At 40.0% G+C, this 25662-nt stretch overlaps 1 protein-coding gene across 1 annotated transcript; it reads left to right on the top strand.

Moving 5' to 3' along the window:
* Positions 1-4275: 4275 nt before the first annotated feature.
* On the top strand, positions 4276-24232 carry DIO2 (iodothyronine deiodinase 2). The gene is made up of 2 exons (XM_072116751.1): positions 4276-5103; positions 17435-24232. The coding sequence occupies exons 1-2, from the start codon at positions 4882-4884 to the stop codon at positions 17990-17992; spliced, it is 780 nt and encodes a 259-aa protein (XP_071972852.1). The 5' UTR covers positions 4276-4881; the 3' UTR covers positions 17993-24232.
* The last annotated feature ends 1430 nt before the right edge of the window (positions 24233-25662 follow it).

The following is a 25662-nucleotide window of genomic DNA, read 5'->3' on the forward strand; positions in this document are numbered from 1 at the left end:
GGTATAACACCTTTGCCACCGCCATCTGTTCTGCTCTAGTGTCATCTATCCCCCCACATACCCCAATACACACACTCTTGGATCCTGCTGGATTTGGACTCCATATACCTTCTGTATTAATCGGTGAGTTTTATCCCACAGTCCCCTTAATTCTGGACACGTCCAAAACATACGTAAAATATAAGCCCCCTCAGCCAGGCATCTCGGGCATCCCGTGTCCACCCTACACCCCATCTTATGGAGCACTACCGGAGTCCTATATGCCCTATGTAATAGGAATAGTTGGGACCGCCGCTGTTCTACATTCAAAGATAATTTATGCGTAGACTCTAAAATCTCTTCCCATTCATCATCTGGTAGTTCCCCTACCTCGAGGTCCCATTTCCTCCTTGTTGTATCCATTAGATTACCCAACCTCTTATCTAGAATCACACTATACAATATTGAAATGAGGCTTCTCATGTTCTGTGCTTGTACTACCCCTGTCATGACTCCCAATGATGAAAACTCGATCTCCTCAGATTCAAATTGTGCCTGTAAACTGTCTCAATTGCAAATACTGGTAGAACATATTCCTGGATATTTCAAATTCTTCTACTAACTGATCAAATGGTTGGGTCCGTCATATACCTACCGCAGATATCCTACCCCTTTCTGTTTCCAGCTTTGGGTATTCTCCAGCATATATACCTCACCCAGATGAGGATTATTCCACAATGGAGTATACTTTGACCAAGGTCCTATCCCCATTATCTGCTTATGAATCTTCCATACTTTGGAGCTCATTTTCAGGGTGTTAGCAATCTACTCATTTTTTCAGATCCTTGGTGACTTTTTTGCCATGATGTGCCATGTTGAATTCTCATCTTTTAGTAGTGGTGTCTTCCAGGTTCTCGGCGCCAATAACTCCGTTTAGTCGTGAATAATATAAATTCCTTTTATTCATAAGCTGTGTAATACGCGTTTCGAGTCCGTGCTGGGCTCTTCCTCAGTTACATATAGCTTCACGGTTTTAAGAGAGACACAAGGTTTATAAAGTGTGATTTTTGGCGCGAGCAGCAGATGCTCTGACGTCAGGGATGTAAACATAAATAGTGTAGTAAAAAAGTTCATTCATAAAATCGGTTAGCGGTTAATACCGCTATGATTAAAGTACAAATATAAAACATAATAATTTCATACAAGACATAATAATTTCATACACAGAGGTACATTAAAATCGGAAATGGAGGATTAAAATAAGTTATGTTATGAGGGATATAAATATAAGGTGTGGATGTAAATGGTATATTAAAAATTCCATCTTAAAATCACTAAAGTTAGATGCAATATGTAATTACATCCAGATTCGTGTAAGGTATCCCTATTTGTCGCATAAGGGTCCCCTTAAAGAAGGGGGGGGAAATCAATTTATATTTTCAGGGTTATTTAAATTTCAAAGAATCGGTACCTGGGATTAATAGAGTTACCCTGTGTGGGTGGATGCGATGGTCTGTCCTCCGTTTAGGAAGTTTTATATCGGAGCGGTCTACTAATGTTGTTTCGTGCAGTGCAGCTACGGAAGCCTGGAGAGGTCAAATTGGAGCGAACGCGAAGTGATGGATGCTGCAGATTTGTTTTCAGGTCAGTATGGTTTCCGTGACCTCATTAAGGCCGGCTGGTTTGAGGGTTTTCAACCGGTACATCCAGTATATTTCTCTCTTTTTTAATACTCCAAATCGGTTGTTGGTATCGGGACTGATGTAGTCGATTGGCATAATTGAGATTTTGCCTTCTCCCTTGTGTTTGAGGGTACAATGTTTTGATAGCCCGTGGGTAAGAATTTTATGTTTAATGTTATAACGATGTTGATTTACTCGGCAATGTAATGCTTGAGTGGTCCTTCCGACATATTGTAAGCCACATTGGCATTCAATAAGGTAAATTATAAATTGGCTAGTGCAATTGAGTTGGGCTTTAAGGTTAAAGGTCTCTTTTGTGTTATTTGATTTGAAAGTGTCGGTGGTTTTTATGATTTTACAGCAGAGGCATTGGGGTTTTCCACACCTGGAGCTTCCTTTTTTAGTCGTTGGTTCTGTCCGATGTTTATATTGTTTAGGAATGCTTGGGGCTAGTAAGTTTTTTATAGTTGGGGCCCTTCTGTAGATGCACATGTGGCGCCCGTATCGCCTCTCTCCCGTTTAAATGTTGAATTCTCAGTGATGAGTATAAAAGAGTGTGAGAGTGATAACACCAGATGTAATACACCTGAGTTCTTGTAATGCCATTTTTACTTACAGGTGTACTCACTTATTTTGCCAACAGTTAATACTTTAATGACTGTAGGTTATTTTAAGGGTGCAGCAAATTTACTCTGTTATACAAACTGTAGACCCATTACTTTACATTGAATAAAAGTGTCATCATAACTTCAGTGTTGTCCCATGAAAAGATACTATAAAATGTTTCCAAAATGTGAGGGGTGCAATCACTTTTGTGAGATGCTCTATGTTTTATAGTGGTTGATGAATAATTGGAGCTAGTAATTGTTGCCTCTCCACTTATTTAGCTCTTATTCCCGGTGAGACCCATGCCATGTACAATAGGTGTCCTTTTAGATGAAGGGGCTAGTTTATAAATAGGCATATGGTCAGCTTTAGCTAAGGGGTCCAGAAGTGAAGTGTGCTTTCTATATGCTGACAGGTCAAGTGGGAGACTGTACAGATTGGACATCCTGGGTCACACTCTGTACAGGGAGAGAGGAGGTGGGTTTAAAAGATACCCACTGGTTGCACTGTCAGACCGAGAGAGGGGCATTTAAAGGAACCATCATTTTTGTTGTTAAAACCACCACCTCAAGTAACTGCTTTATTAAACTAGTTATCAATGTGAGTACATGCAATGTGAGTTGAGATGGCCTCCTATTTACTTGTTGACTCCTCCTGGGCCCTCATCCCCATCTTACACCTTTTTGGTAACACTCATTGGCATGGGCTTGCGTTTTTAGATCTATGCACTTTATTCCATCATTGGTTTGCGCCGGCTGATATTATGCACAGTGAGTGCACAGATTGTTGCACACCCTCATGCTAGATTTGCCGGTTGTGGTGACCCTACTCCAGCTCACACACAGCTGCCTTGCACATATATTTTGGAGTTAGTGTTGTGGGGTTTGTTTGTTGGGGGCCCAGGTCTGGATGACCTGACATTATCAGGTCTCAGGCTCCAGTTGGTTCTTTATTCATGGGTGCACTGGGTTTGCATCCTTTTTAAATGTTTTTATCTTTTTTGTCCTATTGATGTTTGCTTTATGTCTATATATGTATTGAAATAAAGTATTATAGTTTTTTGCTACATGACACATGCTCTCTTGTCTCTAATTTGCATAGTTTGTTTTTGCATGTGTGTAGCCCTTGATTGGGTTCAACTACTCTGACAATCCCAATTCCGTTCACTCCTGTTTACTTGGACTTATTTATATCTGAGTGTACATGTTAACGTCATTCAAAGGGGATAGTATCATTTTCATCACAAGTACACACCTTAAGTATGACACCGGAAAGTGGGATAGATCCAAATATGACTAAGAACAGAGTGTCAGCCTGCTTGGAGAGGGTGAGAGCAGCCCCGTAGGACGTTCCCTTGTTACTCGATATTCGGCCCCTCCCACTATGCATAACAGAAACAAAAATACGGACCCAAAAAGACACAAACTGCTGAAAGAAACTTAGATTGCATCCTTGGGTGCCATAGACAGAGATTGCCTGTTTATCTCATGCAATATAGATTCAAGTGTGATATCTTAGAGAAAGACCGGAGGGTCTAATAGGCAGCTTGTAGAGATCTTAGGGTGTGCTTATAAGTTTACTTGGTTCGCATGTTTGAGACCAAGACTAGGAGTGGATTAAATATAAGATGAGGAGTAACACCTGCCTCTTATACTGTTTCCCTTTACGATACACACCTGGTTTTGGCTTCAAAAACAGCAAGCAAAAACCTGAATGTGTAAACGTACCCTCAAGTCAAGCACATAATTGCTGCAGATAGAACTTTTCGGAAACTGAGGTAGAGGGAATGTGCACAAAGGTGTGGTTTAGTGATAAACGTATGTTTCAGCTGTGTAAGTGAAGTGCAGTTGGCAGGTATTCGAGTGTCCAAGGTGCACAGTTCAGGAGTGCGGTCAGACACATAAGTGAAGCTCTGCACCCTCTGGCTGTCAGGTACAGCATGCCAGCTGCCTGAGAAGTTGTGAGAAGCTGGGAGATGGATGAAGGGAGGAGTTAGTTTTATCCTCTCCTTTAATAACAAAGTCCCGCCTTGCAAGTTTTTGAGCGGCTCTTTCCCTATTCAGAGCATCCCCAGCCAAACTAATGCCCTCTCCTACCCTGACGTCAAAGAACAGATCACAGGCAAGATTAGGGTTTTTCATTTCTCTTATTGCAGCAATTAGCCTGGGACTATATAAAAGGACTACAGAAAGGGGAGGGAGCCAGAGGGGAAATCTGGGGACAAAAAGAGATAGCTGAGAGACACAGAGGCAGAGAGAGGCAGAGGGAGACAGAGGTAGTGTGGGGGAAAGTGCACTTTAGATTCTTGCAGCTTTAAAAAAAAAAATCCACCTGGTTTCCAAAACTTCAGAAACTTTTTCTATAATTCTCAGCAATGTGAGGAAACATCTGAAGTTAAGCAGCAGCTGCTTCTCTCTTCTGCAAGTACAGCAGTAGTGCAGGCACCTGTTTAGCACTGTACAATTTCCCAGTGCAACCATTTCATTCATAGAAAAGGCAACAATTAAAAACTCCTTAAATCCAGGCTCTTGTCCTGTCTGCACAGCTGAATGAAGAAAGCAGATAGTAAGTGGCATCTTTGAGGGAAGAGGTGGGAGGCACCAGGCTTGTAGCTATGGGTCTGTTGAGTGTGGACCTGTTGATCACCCTTCAGATCCTGCCTGGGTTTGTGTCAAACTGTCTGTTCTTGGCTTTGTACGACTCTGTTGTGTTGGTAAAACACGTGCTCCTGCAACTAAACCGCTCCAAATCAAGCCAGAGTCAATGGCGTCGGATGCTCACCCCAGAAGGTCTGCGCTGTGTTTGGAACAGCTTCCTATTGGATGCCTACAAGCAGGTATGACTGGCGCAACTTTTAAAGGCAACGTTTTTTTAAGAGCTAATCATGCTTTTTCACTGTTTGTTTTGAACAGATACTAAGAGAGTAAATAGAATCCCAATAGAAAATATCTAAGTAAGACATATGTTTATATACATATAAAATATTATGTGCAATATGTAATGGATTCATTTACATAAGATGACTATTTTTTTCGTGTGTGGTGGGAGACATAATATTTCATAAGATCCAGTGAAGAACACATGGCATTGAATTCATTTGATCTTTCACACAAGTTATGCTATATCTGGGTACGACAGTGCCACAACCATGTGAATCCGTTCCTCTGGTATGAGTCTGGAGGGATTGTACATTCCTCAGGCTATTAAGCATAAAATGCAGCTCATTGCCTCAGGGAACACGTTATGTGATATAAGCAATTATGTACCCTCCAAACGTACACAAAGGGCAGAAGCTTCTTATCTTCTGTATCACTGCCGGGGCAGTCTGCATGAGGTCTGCCAGTTTCGTACAGTTTCTGCTGATTTAATAACCACTCATGCTGTTCACTGAGACAAACTGTCATGTAAACCTCAGCAGACGCTGCAAGCTACACACAGTATGGGTATGCATGTTCCTGAACGCTAAAACAATGAGCTGCTCTGAAACTGCTGAAAAGTGTTTGTTGATTGTTACAGTTTTGGCTTGGGAAATGCATTAAAGACAAATACATCACTGAACAGCTTCGGTCATGTATTTTGCCACTATTAAGATGCATCATATAGAGGATAATAGGCTTTTCTATAGAATATGTAACTAGATAAAGTGCAACTCCAAGATTTAACATAACGTAGGCTAATGTAATCCTTAACCTTGAATTGATAGGTGTCTCAGGCTTTGTTTTGACATTTACAGTAAATAAAGGTCAAAGGTGCATGGAGCTATCTAAAGGTTAAAGGTCCACCTAGCTATGTACAATCCTTTGTTGATAACAATACTTATAAATGTATTACCTGTAGCGGGCATAAGTGGCACAAGGCTGCACTAGTGCCCTCTGCTGGTGCCATATGAGTGACGAGCCATTATTGAAAATATTGTAACTTTAAACTAATGATTTTATAGTCAAAAAGGTTTACAGAACAAATCAGTCAATTAAAAATAATACATGTGCTAGAAATAACACCCCAGAGGTGAGCAATCCCCAGGTGTCGATGTCTCCAAAATTTGCTACTGACATCTCAAGTTTAAGATGGTTCTCTATGCATTTGTATGGAAATTTCTATTACTGAATAGAAAGTTCAGTAGTATCCAAGTGTCTTCATGCAGAGGAGGCTAAAAACCCAGACAGTCTATGTCTGAATGACAAGAATGATACTTAATGATAGGAGGGATGACATCTCTCTATATATTTGATATTGAGCTGTTTGTGTCTCATTGATACACATAGTCCATTCAGAGACCACGCATGCAGTGCACAGTTAAACACCAGGAGAAGGACTCCTTTTCAAGCTGATCTGGTATACAACACTCCAGACCATGCTGCAATGTCACACGTGGGAGGTCTGCACTTATGTAGAGCTGTTTACAACACCTACTGGCAGAAAGAAAGAAGTAAATATTTTCTTTAGAAAACTGGCACAGGATGGGTAAAGAAATAATAGTAGATAAACTAATACTCTCTCACAGAAGAACAACGTTTCTAATGCTGGATACTAAATCTAGCTAAAAATTGTTTCCCTTACATCCCCTTAAATCAACTTGATCTTATATAACCTGAAATCAGAGGGGCGTGTCTTGCTTAGCCATCCCCCCCATCTACTCCTCCGCATGTTCCATGCATCTTCTTAGCATGTCAAGTGAGCAGGATGATGTCATCTAAGGTCCTGTTACAGCTGCAACATCTACCCCATATATGTATCTGATGACATGAAATCACAGTAGCCTCCATGAACTTCTACTGCTCCCCATCCTCCACGGAATTCTATCCCTCCCTATCCTCCATGGAGTCATGCTGTGATCTCATGTGATCAGATACATACATGGGGTACAGATCAATAAAATTTGATGAAGAAGAACTCCTCAAGCAATGTGTTTTGTATTCCACCAGTGTTCAAACAGGCAACATATTGCTTGAGGAGTGCTGCTTCATTCTATTTTATTGATGCGGATGATAATACAGTTTGGTCAAACCTTCAGAAGCCCTGCACCCATTGTTTGCTGCAAGTGCTACTCCGAATTTTTCAGCATATTTTGCATAGATTGGGTAGACAATGCAAATGCAACAGGACCTTAGATGACACTGGTCAAATGATATGAAGTGCCCAATTAAGTAACAGAGCTCTATCTCAATATTTCACACAGCAGGGGGACATGTTAATGAGGAACAAGGAGGCAGGGCAATGCAGTAACTATGAATATACAGAGCTTCGTTGGAACCACAGAAAGTGTGTCCACACATTCAGTTTTTCAGATGCAGTTTTTGATGTCCAAACCAGAAGTGGAGTGAAAATAGCAATGGTGCTTCTCAATGAAAAATCCTCAACCATTATGATTGACATCTGCTTGTGGCTTCAAAAACTGCATCTGATAAACTAAATGTGTGTTTGCACCCTTAGTGTGATGGACACAAATCAGGTGATTTGCATATACGTTTACAAACTGATTTTTTTTACATTTCAGCCATTTGCATGAGAGGTTCTCTTTAATTTACATTCATTTTTTTTTTGCATTAATGGCACATGTTGTAGCAACCTAGGCCATGTCAACTTTCCATGAAGCCATAAAAATTTTAAAATTCTTGAAATACTAAAACTGGCAGATTCTTCTTAACTATCTCCCAATGTGTTTCCCATGCCAAGGCTAAGGCTTGTCAATATGTAATGTATGATTTTTTTTTTCTTGTGGTTTATTTTTCACTACATATTTGCTGAATAAGGGGAAATGAAATATGTATGTATCTTCATGAAATGGGTGGAGCTGCAAGAGGTTTTTACTTTATTTTCTCTGGTGTTTTCGAGTAATCTCCTGGCATTCATTAATGGGTGAGATCCAGAGTGTCTCCAGGGAATGACTAAACCATGGTGAACCTGCCAGCTGTACAAAAGCTTCCCTTGGGCAGATCCGTCTGCTTTGCATTAGTGCTGAATGTGTGCAAAATAAAAAAAACGTCAAGACCTCTATGCAGAAATGTCTAAATCCCGGCTGATAAAGAGAACATGTGGTTCAGTGTCTGGGTTTGAGAACACTCCGTTACCAGAAAGCTGCTCTGGGCTGTTCTGAATTGGTTTCCGTTCTGTTATAGATGCAGAGGTACGAGCCGCTTGGCACATGTAGAACAAATGTAAAACCCCACCAAGACAAACAGTACAACTATTTTATGACTTGGTCCCAATACATATTTATAAATCCCAGAGAAGTGATACAGGTGTTTCTCTTGTACAGAGGAAATATTTCCAGCTCATTATGTGGTCTGTGAATGAGCACCAGTAGCTCTGGGTTCTAATCTCTGTTCCAGTTTATACTATTTTTTGGTGACTGTCTTAGTGGTGTGGTTGCGACTGGAATTCTAGATTGGCAGCACTTGTCTCTGGAATATACATTATTCAGCTCATGGGGAAAAATAAATTGAAAATACACAATGCACCTAAATAACCACCCAGATACATGTAAATGTGTCCTGAGGGGGAAAGTAATTTAGGGAACCTGTAATTAAATTTTGCTCTTTTTAAGTAAAGTCATCATCCAGCAATGATGGCCATACAATGAACCCAGAAGTGTCTAGTTCAAAGAGTGGAATTTGACGTTAGAATCTGCATACTTAAGCCTAACCCTCATATCCTATATTTCTCTCAAACATTCACAGAATTTTAATTTTGCTTCTCTTTTCTTCATGCAGATTTGAGATCAATGGGAGGTTCTTGCAGTTTTCTAGATTTATAAAAATATACAAAAAACATATTAAAATATGTGCAGACATCCTCTGTGTAAACTCACTTTCACTTAAGTATCTTTATTTAGCAATTCAACTTTGAATCTCCCCAAGTGTACATGCTAATTCAGTACCAGTAATCACAGTGGCATCTTTCTGTAGTTCTGGAGATACAGAGTTATCATTCAGCAACTTAAGGTGCAACCACACTTTCAGTTTTTCAGATGCAGTTTTTGATGCCAAAACCAGCAATGGAGTAAAAGTAGGAGGAGGAGTAGCACCTTTCAATTATTTGTCTCAACCCGTTATAATCCACACCTACTTTTGGCTCCAAAAACGGCATCTGAAAAACTGAACGTGTAGTCGCACCCCGACTGCACTGCAGAAAAGTAGTTCTTCCAGGTCTTGTTTGTTAAAGTTAAATACAAACTCCATCCACATGTTGCATAAAAAAAAACTTCACTGTTAAAAGACTTACACTAAATATTAGAATGCACCGCTTATCAGTTATTGCCATGGGTTTGTTGGCCAGAGACACATGACCATGGTCAGTCTGTGAATCCCAGATTCCTCAGACCAAACACAGCGCTTAGGATGTGATTCTGAGCATCATAGTGAAATGATCCCCCAGGGGACAACAACGGTGAACGGTATTACTATGATAACAATTTGGTGCTGTTTAGCAGGGAACTAGAGACTCATTGCACCATGTATGATGGTCGGAGTACTGACCCGGTCAGTGGCCAACACATGGACTGACCATGTGTCTCTGGCTTAAGTGCAAAATTCAACCTGCTGTGGATATTTTGCAGCTATTTTGGCACGTGTCCCCAGCAAAGCCTCTATGGCAGCATGACTCCTATTACTGTACAGAGCTGTGGAACTAAAGACAGAGGAAATGTTAGACTTCCCTCTCCACACATTAAAGGACACCTGTCATCAGGTCTGTGTCACTTGTCCTGTCACCTCTACCTGTTGGAGCAGCTCACATGGATCCCATCCCAGCCTTTATCTAGTTATTTCATACATTATTCATTGTAAAATCATCTATTTTTTATCATGTCAGACACATGGTCAGAGGCAGTGATGTCACTGCTGTTACCCCTCCCCTCTCCTCCCCCTGCTCATGTCTGTGTGTAATGTATAGTAAAGCAGGGCTAGTGTGTGCTGTATCTGCTGACATGCTGCATCCTCCTAATATACAGGTGAGAGACACAGACATCAGCTACACATGATTCTGACATGTTCTGCTGTAACATGGCTGCCTGGAGCTGCTGTATGTCTCCTAAACACACACACATGCACACACAGGCTGCAGGGGGTGTGGCCACCAGCACCAGGAAGCACATCATTATACAGCCTCACATCATTATACAGGCTGTCAGTCATGCACTGGGGGTGTGGCTGTGCCTCCCACTCATGAATAGAGTGGACAGCTTGAATATGCTAATGCTTCATTGGACATTTCACAGGTCATTTGCATACAGCTTTAGGGCCTTACAGGCATGTAGAGGGACAATAAAGGGATAGAGGCAATGCTCTCTAATGGCAGTTTATGAAAATATATTTAGTTTAGGGGGGTTATTTTGCATGACGGGTTCTCTTTAAATTCAATTGTCTTTTAAACAAAAGGACAACCCTTATGGGAAAAGTTCCCTAAGCCAAACAAACATACAACTTAGATATTTTTCATTACGAGATGTGTTCTCATCTTGCCGGATTTCGTTTGGGATTTTAAGAACAGAGATTTAAAAAAAAAAACTTTATTGAAAATTAAGACAATTGCATTGTACATCATGAACAATGCAATTTACAGAATCATACATATAACAATGTGGAAACAAAGCAAAGAATATCTCCATGTTTAGAAAGTAAACAGAATTGTATATCTGTACTAAATAAAAATAGTACACAAATACATCTAATAAAGAGAAAAAAACTTAACAAACAGGTCTAGACACTACTAGATGGGAACTCAAGGCAATGTGTACTCTCACCTGAAGCTGGAGGTGTATAATCAAATCAATAAGAAGGGGAATCACGACAGGAAAGCCTCTCAGTGTCTACAGGTGTATATCGGTAGCAATAGGTTAGAGAGTATGGGGGAGATTTATCTCAAGTCTCTTAGAGCAGAACTATTTTAGTTTCCCATGGCAACCAATCAGAGCTCAGCTTTCATTTCCCCACAGCTGATTGGTTTCCATGGGTAAATAGACCAGTTTTACATTGATGATAAATCTCCCTGTATAAGTGTATTTACGAGGAGAGTAATGAGTACAATCAGATTTGCACCATGTTTCCTATATAAGATTCAATTTATCCCGAGAGTTCTAGAGTTCCTATACTTGAAAATTAGAAATTAAATGATTAAATTATAGGGTAGCATCTGATTCATGTTGGATTTTCACATCTTCATTGTGGGAGTATTGGGATTGTACCATCTCAAAGCAGTACAGGGGGCCACATCATAGACAAGGTGTGTTAGGCGCACCCTTGTTCTGTATAAACGTATTGGAGTGAGGTATGCCTGGTGTACTGACAGAGCATGTTGCAATTGGAGATACCTATAGAGCGCCTTTCCCGGACATATTAAGCTTGCAGATCTTCAAAGGAAACTAATACCCTGTCTACATATATATCCGTCAAACAGCGAATACCCGCAGCTTCCCTCCCCTGCACTCCCTCTAGCCATGCAAATTGGGGCAATGCTCTGTTTTGCGATAGGGGCATATCAGCTATGATATCAGTAAAGTGAGCTATGGATTTGGTGGCATTCCAGACCTGATTTTTCATTTTAGATAATGGTAGAAAAATGTAGATAAAGGTGAGGGGAGCCCTCAAGTATGGAGCACGATTTCTGTCCCTGAAAGTAGTGAAGTAGGTGGTGCACTGTGTTCGGGAGGAGACAACCTTGTGCCCAGTGAAATATATATTGCAGTTGCCCTGCTAGGTTGTATAAATAACAGTACAAAATGCCATACCAGCTTCTTTTTGGGGCAGCTGAAGGGTTGCCAGGCTAAGTTTAAACCTAGAATTCTCCAATAGGAATGCAGTTCCTTAAAGAATTTTTTGGGAATCGGGATTGTGTTGAAGCTAGTAGAGACACTTGGGAAGGATTATCATTTAAACTAAATTTATACGGCCAGCTACCGATAGGGGAAGGGATTTCGAGGCTTTGAATTTTGATTTAACAGATGTCAGTAGGGGGTCTGTGATCTGCTGTAATGAGTGCTGGTGGATTTTGAAAATGAGTATTTCTAAGTATTTAAAGAATGTGACTACTTTTAGTCCTGAGATGAGAGCAGGGCCTTGTCATGGTGACATATAAGTCCAATTCACTTGGAGTTATGAACCGGAGTATGAACAAAATTCATCAATGATAGCGATGGATCTTGGTAATGAAGTGGAGGGATCCGTGGATATCGTCTGCACACAGACCTACTCTTTCCCCCTGGGGCCTACGGATATATCTATATATATGGCTGTACTGTGAAGTTTAAGTGTGCATTAGCAATGCATATAGCAGTTTAATCAGACATCACACAGTCTAGACAAGTATTAGATGGGAACTATTTTCTTATAAAATATTATAGGCATGAGGAAAGATGAGTAGAAAATGTTGTTACATCATTCGATTTCTCATCTAACCTCCAGCATTTTGACATTCACACTTCCACGAAGGCATTCTATTTTTATTTTTACTGAAAAGTCAATCCAAATAATACATGGTGTTTTCATTCAGCTATCTAGACCATTGTCGACCATAATCACAGCATATAATAGCAGAAAATGTTTCCTTTTTAAAACATTTTCTTCCTATACATGTGTCAATCATGTATAACAAAGGTTCTGAATAATTTGACTAAAAAATATTATCATATTGCTTGCTTGCGCTTTAAAAACTAAATCTGAAAATCCTCTTAATAAAAAAGAGAAATACACAGGAAAAAAACCACACATATCATATTTGTTCCCAGCCTTCCCAGTGAAATTAATTCAATATGGGTGGGAATTATACATTTCTCTAATTCTAAAGTAATTATAAAAAAAATTTAAATCACAGGGAAAAAAGTCCAAGCTGTATGAGAATAGGTCTCCGCTTTTTAAATTGAATTTCTGCATAATACAGAGTCCAAGTAGTGCCCTTAAGGTTAAGCCAAATACAATCAAGATACAGGAAAACATTGCATAAGCAGGAAAAAATGAGCATGAAATGGTGAGTGCCAGTGGCTTTGGTGTTTACGATGCCGTAAACTTTTAAGTACTTTTCTCACAAAAGTTTTCCAAAGCCTGTGTGAATCGTGAGAACAGCACGACGCTTGCAAGCCAAGAAAAGAGAGTATGATGGAAACGGTTTATCCATACTTTGGGGTCAGGAACCAAGCAGCTGATGACTGAGTCACTCTGGACAGAGCTGGAAGCTTATCCACTAACCCTGGATCTAGGGAGCAGTTGAATCATTCAAACCCTCAAAAGAAAACAAAACTAATATGAGTAATCAGCCAAAACAAAACTCTGGGATATCTGCACTCTTCATGTAGACATATCTGTGGCCAGTGACAAACAAGCCAATAAATAAAACAAAATAAATGATAAATTGAGGAAAACCTATGCTCACAGAGAAAATAGAATAAACGTATGTCATGTGAGAGAAACAGTCATGTAAAAAACACACATTTGAAGTATTAGAACATAATATAAAGTAGCCAGCTGCATATTAAAAAGACTACCACGTGTGCACTGGAATTGCCAAGAGATTTTAGGAGAACAAATGGCATAAAAATAAAAAACTGAAAGGTGTTCTCTGTCTTAAATTGAAGCTGAGGGATACCACTTAAAAGGAACATCCGAAAATACCGGCAAACAATCCAACCAAAACAATGGGAAAGAAATAGGGGAGATGAAAGACTTAAAAAAACCTAAATGTGGGGAGTAGAGAAGGGAGTAGAGTGCAACCGCAGGTAGGGGACATTCTCACTTGATGTGAGATAATCTAGCTCCTATAGCTTGAAGGGTACCATTGTAGAGAAGGGTAGAGACTTTGTACCATATATATATACATATATATATATATATATATATATATATATATATATATGTATATAGAATGGGTGAGTCCAGGGAAGAGTGTATAGCTCCTAAGGGCCTCGATCAGGTGCACCTAAGGATCAGTATCCAGCACACTCAAGTGTTCAGAGTTGTGGAAATTGGTGAACATGGTTGTTTCACACTGTTTCCATATCTTGCTGAAGGTAAATAGGCGTTACAGAAACATAGCGAGCTGTGCTATTTCTGTGCCTCCTAATTACCTCTATTGGAGTTGTGGGAAGAGCATAACCTCAGCGTGTTCGTCTCTCTCCGCACCTCTGACCTTGGTGCGTGGTGTAAAAAGGTATGTTCTCAGCCCATTGCAGCTTAGAAACGAATAGCCCTTTAATTTACAAAATGCACTATTAAAACCTAAATCTGCATAAAAGAGTTCATGGTTTTAGTGAGAGAGAAACCAGTGACAATCAGGCAAAATCTAGTACTTGCTAGCATGTTTTGGACTTTCGTATTCTTTGATTCTTTTGACCCTTGTTTGTCTTCTTACCATCCATTTGTCTTGGTTTTTGTCTCTTGGTTTTGAGCCATATTTGTACATCCATATTTCTGCATGTGTTTGTTCTGTTTTATCTCTCTGTGTTTTCACTTTGGAGAAGTAGGGAAATGTTGACCAGTTGTCATTAACTCTCTAAGGTAGGATAGATAGGTAGGTAGGGAAAGCTGGGTGGATATAGCTTAGGGCTCACTGTTCATGACTGTCCTTGCCTTTTCCATCTTATTGTCCATTCCCAGACAGCAGCATTATAATATTGTATGGTTTGGTTGTTTCACAAGGAAAAAGGGACTCTGTGCATCATATATCACTATGCATTGTCCTCTGCACTGTGGTCAGTCTGTCAAATCCAAACAGTGCACAATCCGTTATTTGTGTGGCGCTGGCCTAAAGGTCTACATTTTTACTCTCCAGTTATAGTTTTCAGTACTAATGTAGATCTTAGCTTCCACGGGCTATGGAGATGGAAAGTTTGCTTTCCTCATTCAGTCTAATCCAACTAGAATGAAAAATCCAACACAGAATCATATGGAAATAATTCTGGGTCATATAACAATATTGGCACTCACCATACTTGGCCCAGAAAGATCTTCTCATGGATTATTTTCCAAGCAGACACATAAGGATTAGTTCATTAAACTATCTAACAGAAAACTGCCTTTGTTGCCCATAGCAACCCATCACATCACATTTTTAAAGAACAGTGTAAAAAATTACAGCTGCATTGTGATTGTTATTACAACAAAAACAGTTTTAATCTACATTCACACTATGCATTTGAATTATGTTTAGTAGCTCAATTCAAGGACAGTGGGAAGAAGCTCATCCTAATCGCAAATGCATTTAAATCTGCAATTGGGAGAAGCTCCTCCCTACTACTCTTGAATTGTGTTTCTAAATGCAATTCAAATGCAGCATGTGAATGCAGCCTAAGGCCTTTTTGATGTCTGGTGAATATTTTAAAAGCTGGCATATAGTATGACTTTAGTGCTTCCAATAGTCCAGCAGACATCAGAAGGTAACAGACATAGGGAGAAAGCTTCCAATCCTCCACCATTTGACCTTGTGTTAGAATAAAAGTTTGCCTGGGAGAAGCCAGGTGCACAGACAGATTTAAGGGGCTTGTCCGTCTTGCTAATGAGGTGAATTTACTAGCTGATATTTCTGGCTTGATTTCAGTAATAAATATTAACCTATTGTTTGACAGAAGCTTTCCGGTCACAGTGAGCTCTTACACACATTCTCACATCACAGGCAAGAAACCTAATCACTTGTCATTGCAGATATAATTATCTCCAGCACATTGCAGCTTTCTTTATGTTTAGTAGGTGGTAATTAAGTATGTCCGGCCGCTCAAGGGCTCCAGTCTAATAGAAAGCATGCTTTTGAACAAAATTTCCAAAAGTATTAAGGAGCCTGTTTTAACAAAATATACTAAAAGGGGTTATTTTCCACAAATACAGGTAGTGACAGGTTCCCATAGAGCCCTAGTAACTATCTGACACCTTTCTTTTAGCTAAAAATGATTCCCCTCAGATTCCCATATATTCAATTTTATAGTTTTACCTGGTATCTAAGCATGGCTACAGGTGGGTGTGGCCTCCAGCATCTTCTCTCCATCCTATCTCTGTATGCTGCTCTAATGTCATGTGACCAGGGTGACATCATCACAGGTCCTATAGCTTTTGTGGCATTAGAAACTGTACACTAAGCATATATCTCATGAAATCACAGCAGAGGAGTAGAAGTCAGTGGAAGCTGCTGTGATTGTTTTATGTGGTCAGATATGTACATGGGGTATAGTTAGCGAATATTAAGTAGCTTAATGATTTTGATGATGTCACCCTGGTCTCATGACATTAGGCCACACCCATTCGACTTTCTCCAAAGATGCATAGATACCAGGCAAGATTATAACTCTGATTTTATGGGGATCTGAGGGAAACTACTTTTAGCTACAAGCAGGGTGTCAGTTACTAGGGCTCTATAGGAACCTGCCACTACCTGTATTTGTGAAAAACGTGGTGACGGGTTCCCTTTAAATATGCATTAAACCCCTGCAAAGACAAACTTCATTGCTTTCCACTTCCATAGACATACAGCACTTGGTTCTCTTTTTTTCTGCATACAAACTACTGAAGCAAATTGGAGCCATTTACTAGAAACATGGCTTGATTGACTAAGCTACAATGGTAGTAATAGGACATGTAAGTGCTGTCATTGACTAAATGGTAACATGGGAGGACTCGTGGAAATGCAGTGCCCTGCTCTGCAATGCCTATTTCAGGCAATCAGCAGAAGAGAGAATCAAAAGTCCCCGTAACCTGCCCAATACAAAATAGGAACTTTCAATTCTGCCGTCTTGTTGATCACATACTTTTTAACCTAAAGCCCGATCTTATTTTCATCTCAAAACAGAAAATCTGATCAGGCTTTCAAAAACTGGAGAGAGCCTGGGAGTGTATCCAGATGGTGCAGTTTGGTGGGGCTAGATCTGCATCTGTCAACAACAACGTGTGGTTTTCCTGCTGTGTTTTTGTTTTAAAAAATGTTAATGTTAAAAAAGTTTTACTGTGGCAGAATCACATGTCTTTTTTAATTTATGTTGTTTTCTTTATGTCTTTGGGAACTGTGGACTCATGGGTGTTGGATAAAAGAAATAATAAATTAACTGGCGAAGTCACAAAGAACAATTAGAAATAGGGATAACTTTAGTCTTAGAAACGAAGACTGTACTGTTATCTACCGTACTCTTTGTATTTGTACATTTTTCAATTAAACCCTATGCATTATTAATGGTTCCCGTTTCTTTCACTTTATAGGTGAAGTTAGGTGGAGATGCACCAAACTCAAATGTTATCCATGTGTCCAGTGCAAAACCGAACAGTACAACAACACCAGGGACACCATGTAATCTTCTTGACTTTGCCAGCTCGGAGCGACCCCTGGTTGTCAATTTTGGTTCAGCCACCTGACCCCCCTTTATAAGCCAGCTGCCGGCCTTCAGCAAGCTGGTGGAGGAGTTTTCCAATGTAGCTGATTTTCTCTTGGTCTACATTGATGAGGCTCATCCCTCAGATGGCTGGGCTGCTCCTGGAGGGGGCTCCTATGAAGTAAAAAAACACAGAAACCTAGAAGATCGGTGTGCTGCAGCTAACAAACTCCTGGAAAATTTTTCCCTCCCCCCACAGTGCCAGGTGGTTGCAGACTGCATGGACAATAATGCCAATGTAGCTTACGGTGTCTCCTTTGAAAGGGTATGCATAGTACAAGGGGAAAAAATTGTATACCTTGGGGGCAAAGGACCTTTTTTCTATAACATCCAAGAAGTGCGGCAGTGGCTGGAACAGACATTTGGAAACACAAGGCTAAATGGATAAAAATGATGTGGCTGGGCCTGGAGAAATCACTCCTAAAGACGAGCCAGTGTACTGTCATTGTGGATCATTTGTTGACACTATAACACAGACCTTTGATTTTGGAAATGAAGGAGACCACAATACAAAGTTCACTGCAAAATGTCACAATCCAGATGTGTGATGTTATCCTCACTGTGACCCCAATATCTGGCAGACCTCAAACCGCTGTTCCCTCTTGTTCTACAACAATTCACGGTAGTATGGACAGAACATAGGACGACAAAAGTGTGGTAAAAACTAAAAGCATTTTCATCCAAGGAAAAGTAAGAAAATAAGCACGAAGGGAAAGTCAGAAATCACCTCCCCCCCCCCCCCCCATCTGACAGCTGTTGTAGAGCTGAGTGGCTTGTTTCTTATTCCTGAGAAATTTTTTCAAAGAAATGACATCAAGGGAGAAGAGGGAGAAGCAGCAAAACACCTCCTTATCCAGTATTTATTATTGAGATTCCAATGTTTCACTTATCAGGTGTAGCTCATTGTTGTCTTTTTTGCTTTTTAACATAATTTATGATGTTATCATGAGTCTGCGGCATCCACAAGTGACACAGTTACCTCAACAGGGGGACAGCTGCATCAAGACTGATGTAATCTGCTCTCCCAGGAGCAATAATCTGCATGATCCACACTGTTATTTTTTATTTCTTGGAGAAGCAGGGTGGGAGTTTTAACTAGTAATATGTGGAGCCTGTAGGAGTACAACTATAAATACGCCTTCTAGTGCTCTGATCCCCACAGGATAACAATTCCAGCACCAATTACAAAGCAGCTTTAGGCAACATTTTGACAGGTGATGTTGAAAATGAACACTTATATCCTAGGTTTGGTCCTGAGGGCTCACACTACATATTGGGCTGTAAGGATATCAGAGCCCTAACAAACATACAAAAGCTCAGAGAATAAACACACATGTTTACATAAAAAGGCTCCACTTCTGTAAAGTGTTAATAGTTGGGCAACAACTCTTTAGAATTGGGATGAAAAGTTACATACATTGAAGTTTCCTTTATAGGCTCTTAAAAAAGCCACAATGTCATTTTAACAACTCACTCCACAGAGCGGCTGCTTTAAGGACTATTTCTACAACATTTGTTCTTTTTCATTTGGTTTTGCCATCATAGTTAGATGTGCTTTTGTGAAGCTCTGGATTTCTGTATGTTGTCCTTCCAGACAATGGGGCATATTTACTTACCCGGTCTATTCGCGATCCAGCGGCGCCTTCTCTGTGGAGGATTCGTGTCTTCCGGCGATTCACTAAGGTAGTTCCCCCGATGTCCACTAGGTGTCGCTGCTGCACTGAATTCTGTCGGAGTGCACTGAAGTTCACCAAGCCAGGCCGATGCAGGTAAGTGCGTGTCAAGCGACACATTTAAAAAAAAAATAAAAAATGGCGGTTTCTCATAATCCGACGGGTTTTCCGACGGCCACGCCCCCCGATTTCCGCTGCGTGCATGCCGGCGCCGATGCGCCACAATCCGATCTCGTGCGCCAAAATCCCGGGGCATTTCAGAGAAAATCGGCGCAAAACAGTAAAATTCGGGTAAAACCGCAAATCGGGCCCTTAGTAAATGACCCCCAATGTGCATTAATGACTTATACTGAAGAAGGGTTATAAATACAAGAGATATGGGGATGTGACACCCAATATCCAGGCTAAATGACTACAGCGCTTACAACCCAGTGGGCAGAGTTAGATTCATAAGCAGCGTTTATGTTGCGTTTTGAAACGCGATGCAAAGGCTGCGGGGGTGGGGCTTGTCATGATTGATTATGCATTTTCACAGAAAATTTTGTGATCGGGAACAAGCACCACATGGTTCTTGTTCCTTATCCCAAGCTTTCAGTAGAAATGCATATGTTATTGGGACAAGGCCCTCCCCTGCAGCCTTTGTGTTGTGTTTCGAAGCGCAACATAAACAAAGGGTGTGAACCCAACCTAAGAATAACCCAACCTATTAATGCTAAACTATACTCTATTTTGCTCAATTTTATGGACCAATTATTTTCATTAAAGTCAATGGCACACTGAAAATCGCAAGCAGTACATGGACTGCTGGCGCCAAAGCAGTCACTTGATCAATGCTGATAAATAGGCCATTGATATATGTTGCAATGTTGAAATGAATGTAAGCAATTTCAGTGTTTACACAGTTTTTCGTTATCAAAATCTAATCCAAATAACAACTCAAAACTGCCTCCCATAAATATCAATAGTAAGCAGTGGTTGTCTTAACTAGCTGATTTTATCCAGTTCTATCAGCACTGAAATTCTATTCAATTAATGTGAAACAAATCTGCTCCAAATTCAGGACCAAAAACAACTCTGTATGCAGTTTATCTGTAGTATAACTCTGAGTGGAGATCTAACATGAGCTCACCAATTCAATAGACAAAGAATCTTTTTTTTCATGGCTTATGAAAGTTATGGAAATAAATAACAGGTAAGAAGACCTGCCACTGGATGATCACAGGACTCAGTAGGGCCTGACTAGCACTCTTAACAAGCTGACATGGTATCCAATAGGAAGCTCATTATTAGTAAGATACAGAATCTGATACAGTAACTGAAGTGGTTGCTACTTTTGTACTTTTCTAGGTATAAATGCATCCAATGATATAAAAAGATAAAATGCAATAAGGTCTATCTTTATTTTATTTTTTTATATTTGATGACCTCACCGTTTTTGTGCCGTATAATATTATTACACAACTGTGATAACCACTGCATTTTATACAATTTTTTAGGCCTTTAGGAATTCATATTGTAGTAGAAATATACATGTTATATGTATTGAACAGAAAAGACAATAATAAAGGTAAATGCTTTTTTGTTGTCACCAGTGAAAACATTAAGACATTAAGTACTTAAAGGGGTATTCTTGTCAGGGCATTCACATCCAGATTCATTAATCTGCCTTATATAAACATTTCTTCAACTAGATATCATTAAATTTTTTTACCTGTGTGAAGATTATTTCTCATAAATGTAGTCATATGGTCCCTTAGAAACAAGACTGTCCCTGGATATGGCCAAATCTGCAGGAGGGATCGTACAAATATACAAAAAGTTTTTGTATATGAAATTCCATGTCCTCTGGTAATGAACGCTGAATCCAGGTGGTCAGACAGGACTCAATAGCGCATGTCTGGCCACCGCTGCCAAAATGTGAGGTGGTCGTATTCGAGGAATCCATCTCGTTTCTTAGGGACAACATGACTACATTTATGAGAGATTATCTTCATACAGGAACATTTTTTTTCAATAACATCCAATTGAAGAAATGTTTACATATGGCAAATGAATTAAATTAAATTTAAATGCCCAGATGGGAATACTCCTTTAAGCTGAAATAATTGTATTTTGTAATGGCATGCATCACAGCCTTGGTTACTTCTACATAGGACAAAGTTAGAAGATCTTACTAAATAGGGCAGGATGGTAAACAAATGTTTTTATCAGCATTTAAAATGCCATGGAAAGCATCTTATCAGTGAAACCTACAAGTTTTGTAGAATTACAATGAATACCTCACAATAAATGTGTCCACTAAATGGGAAAGAGTATAAAGAAAAGGCGGTCACCAGTGCTAATAGTGGCAGGTCAGAGAAGCAAACACTGACTATGTGATGGGGGTCATTATCTAAGGCTCATATTAGCACATTTACAATCCGTATAACATCGCTGTTTTGGATTCTGTAATACGGGGCTAATATAATAGTCTGGTGTGTACTAACATGTCAACATGTCATCATCACATCCATATTTAAAAAAGTGCAGCAGTTCTTAGTTTTGCCCATTTTTCCTCAACAATGTGCCCAATACAGTCTATGGGGGAGCTTGAAAAACCGATGTATCAATCAATATTTGATCAGTATTTACATGCAGTGATATAATATTTTTTTGTATGCTGTCTGTATTCTTCAAAGATAGCACACACAAGTCCTGGTCTTATGGAAGTGTGGACGTTCATAGTTGAGATCAACATTTTGTAGGAGAAGGTAACCACATATGTAATTAGGAAAGGCCTCCACATGAGTATGAACGTTAGAGGCGAAAATGTACACTCTTGCATTTGTTGCACTGTTGTAGCCTAAAGGTGTCTGTACATCCAGTGCATACAGTTATGCCCCTCAATCTTAAATCATAACTATTGTGTGCCAACTAGTCTAGTAAAGGCCCCTATAGCAGCTGCTGCAATGGAGGTTAGGCCCATGATGGCATCCATGTGCGGTCTGTGATTTTCATGGACCAATTGACTTGGCAGTCACTGACCCTGGAAGAGGACCAAAGTAGAGCTTATCCACATTAAGCCACGGCTGATGGAAAAACAGTCATTTAAGATAAAAATATACATGTGCTGTGTGGGGACCCTGATATGCAGACATAGGTAAAGGATGTTAAAGGGATATTCCAGGAATAAGCATAACTCATAGTTTAAATGGGTCATTAAAATATAAGCTAATATGTAATTAGTTGTTATTTAAAATTTTGCTCCCCTTAGCTAAAAATGTTGTGGACATAGACTGTCAGGAAGAATTAAGATGCTACTGGCCCTTTAATCAATCCTGAGACTTTGTCCCTGTAGAGAAGGACACAGGACAAAAGATGGCCGCTGGTCATATGTCCACATCACATGTCCTGGGCAAGTAGTGGATTGGTTGCAGTGCATCCAGTATGGCCAGTGCTGTGGTGAGACGCTGTCTCACTGAGGTAATGTGCAGTAATGGTAGTTACACTCATCATTACTATGGCAACAGAGCAGGACAGTCTGTTACATAAGAAGAGCATAAGAAGGAAGAGCTGTTACTGTGAACTGCGGGATCATGGGACTTGTAGTTGTAGATGACAGCCATTTTGGAGATAACTCCGCCTACTTTAGAAAGCCCATATAATTTTGTGAATCATAAAGGTAAACTAATTAAGCTCAGTTTTGTGATTAATGACATTGAATTTTGTTGTATTCATTTATGTATAGCATTATGGGTTTTTGTATCAGACATTCATATTCCAGGAATACCCCTTTAATGTTATATAGAATTTAGCTTTACTGCCCCCATTCCATTATGTGACTACTGTGACTGTGCATTTACTGTACATGAATTTCAGTTTATACAGTTTCCATCCAGGGATTAAGCCTTTGTGCTTTCTTGCATGCTGCCTTACTCTTTCCAGCCTGATGATACAAGCAGTCAATAGGTGACATTGTGACACTGACATCCAGTAATATATTATGTGATATATTGATATTCTGTTGTCTCATAATGTCATGTCCGCTGTTTATTCATATACCTGATACTTCCTCAAATGTGCCTCGCCAAACCGTCACACCAGGACTTTTATTCAACGCCCACAGTTGGACAGTGGGGTCAACGGTTTAGCAAGTGACAACATGGAAACTTAGCCATTTTATATGAGCAGGACTGAAGAATAATTTTATTCCATGTCTGGAATTGAGAAACATGTTCACATGGATTTGTTTTTGTTATTATTTGCTTTTTTTATACAACTTTTACATGTCACATGAACCTGTTATATTTTGATCACCAAATGTGTCTTGAAACTTCAGGCTGCAGCCTTCAGCACCAGTGACATCAGTACCACAACAATAGTCACTTATTTCCTTATGTTCTGGCTGACACTTATCTATTTGACCTTTGTGTATTTTATATCCTAATTTTTATAATTATTCAATTTCATAGAATATTCTTGATTTTATTTTGCTCTGTGCAGTACCACTTTACCTCCGGTTAATACAATGCTCCAGCATCAGCCACTGGCCGGCAAGGGTCATGGCAATATGGCACTGCATGAATTCCTCCTCCGCCAGATAAAATGTTACCAATAATTGCATTAATACAGAGAAATGGAACGTGAGTGATAAGCCAAATGTGACCTGTGAGTGGATGAGGCACAGGAACACCAGTGAAATCACATGATGTATCTTGCTGGGTAGAGTGCTTTTGATGTGAGTATGAAGGGAACCATTGAAAGAGACAGGCTCTCTGTTGGTGCCTGGATGGAGTCACATCAATGCACCACTTGGCAGGAATTTTTTTTAACCTCCAGATCTAGCGACTTCTTCACTCATGTTCTCTGTAAAAACTACAAGAACCCAACTCTTCACAATATGGTGCTTCAGCAAGTATCAGTTAGCCAATGTTTTACTTGTATTTTAATAAATAAATATTGGGGGTAAACTTCCATTTGTTGTTTTATGTGTTTAATTCACACATCATTTACACTTATTCATCAAGAGCTTTTTGGAGATCAGAATATTAATGGTCAATAGAGAGAACAGATAACCAATTTCAGATTGAAGAGGATTTTCCTGTTAACATCTTTGCCAATATTAAATGGGCCTATCTATCTATCTATCTATCTATCTATCTATCTATCGACTCCTCTCCTAGGCGCCGTGTGCCTGCCGTGCTACCTAAATTTCTAAGCCTAATAAAATCCTATAAAAAATTAGAGAACACATAAAATACCATTTCATCATAAAACAGACATTCCATAAGTTTTTTTCGATTAAAATAGCGAATATACCGCGTAGGGGCCAACCCGTGCCTGCGTTCTTTTGTAAAAGTTTTTACGCAAAACTATACAAGGTCCAACTTGGTGTAGTTTTGCTTGCCTGAGCCTCTGGATGTATCCGATGCAACAAAGGGGGGCGTTGATGCTCTCATATGTCAGCGCTTCTTCTCCCTCAATATGTCTTGACCTGATATGCTTGCAATGTGTTTTTGAGGGCAATGGAAATTCATCATGTGTTCACAACCCAAGATACCAGGAAACAGGGTAGAGTTTGCTTTACAATTCAAATTTACAGAGAAAAATGTGATATCAGCCTACACTTCATACATTACTTGTAGTGTCTGATTGTCTGGTTTATGTTGCACTGTGTATACATCAGAAGCATCCTATGTGTATTTACAACCGTAGCCCTGCCTGTATGTCCACACATAGCTCTGTCTGACCAGCAGTTTCTTACACATCTGTCACTTGTCACAACTCACTCTAGTTTCAAGCACATGCCCCCAGTCTCTGGATGACCTCTCCTCAGGAGATTGTGTAGCCATATTTGTCTGCGGCAACCCCAGCCTTCTAGCTGACCATTTGAGACTGTGCAGTTCAGAGAAATGGTCAAACAGAGGCTTTCTTTAGGTCCGTTCACCTTAACCCAACAGCTTTCTGCCTGTCATCTGCAGCCCCCATGGTAACTTCACTACTCCTATCCCAAGTGAATGCACCCACAGGAGAATATCATTGGAAGAAAATGTTTAACATGTTTACCTGCCCTGTTACAATTCAAATATAGAAAGATGCAGAAGAACAGGCACTACCCAAGTCTCTCCATACTGTGGACACAGTGTGAACTCTCCCCAATAGCACGGAACGGTACCTTCTCCAATCGCTGGTGTAATGGGATCTATTGTGCTGCTCTGTTCCCAATAGAATAGAAGCCAGTAGTGGAAAGTCCAAGAACAGAACGGCACTCACTTTTCTCAATCCACGATTCCTTTATTCAAGCGTTAAAACATCAGACGCTGGGGTCCACAAGGTAACAGCCTATTTCGCGCGTATAGCGCTTTGACAAAGTGCTATACGCGCGAAACAGGCTGTTACCTTGTAG

Source organism: Engystomops pustulosus, chromosome 7 (assembly GCF_040894005.1).
Source record: "Engystomops pustulosus chromosome 7, aEngPut4.maternal, whole genome shotgun sequence".
NCBI lineage: Eukaryota > Metazoa > Chordata > Amphibia > Anura > Leptodactylidae > Engystomops > Engystomops pustulosus.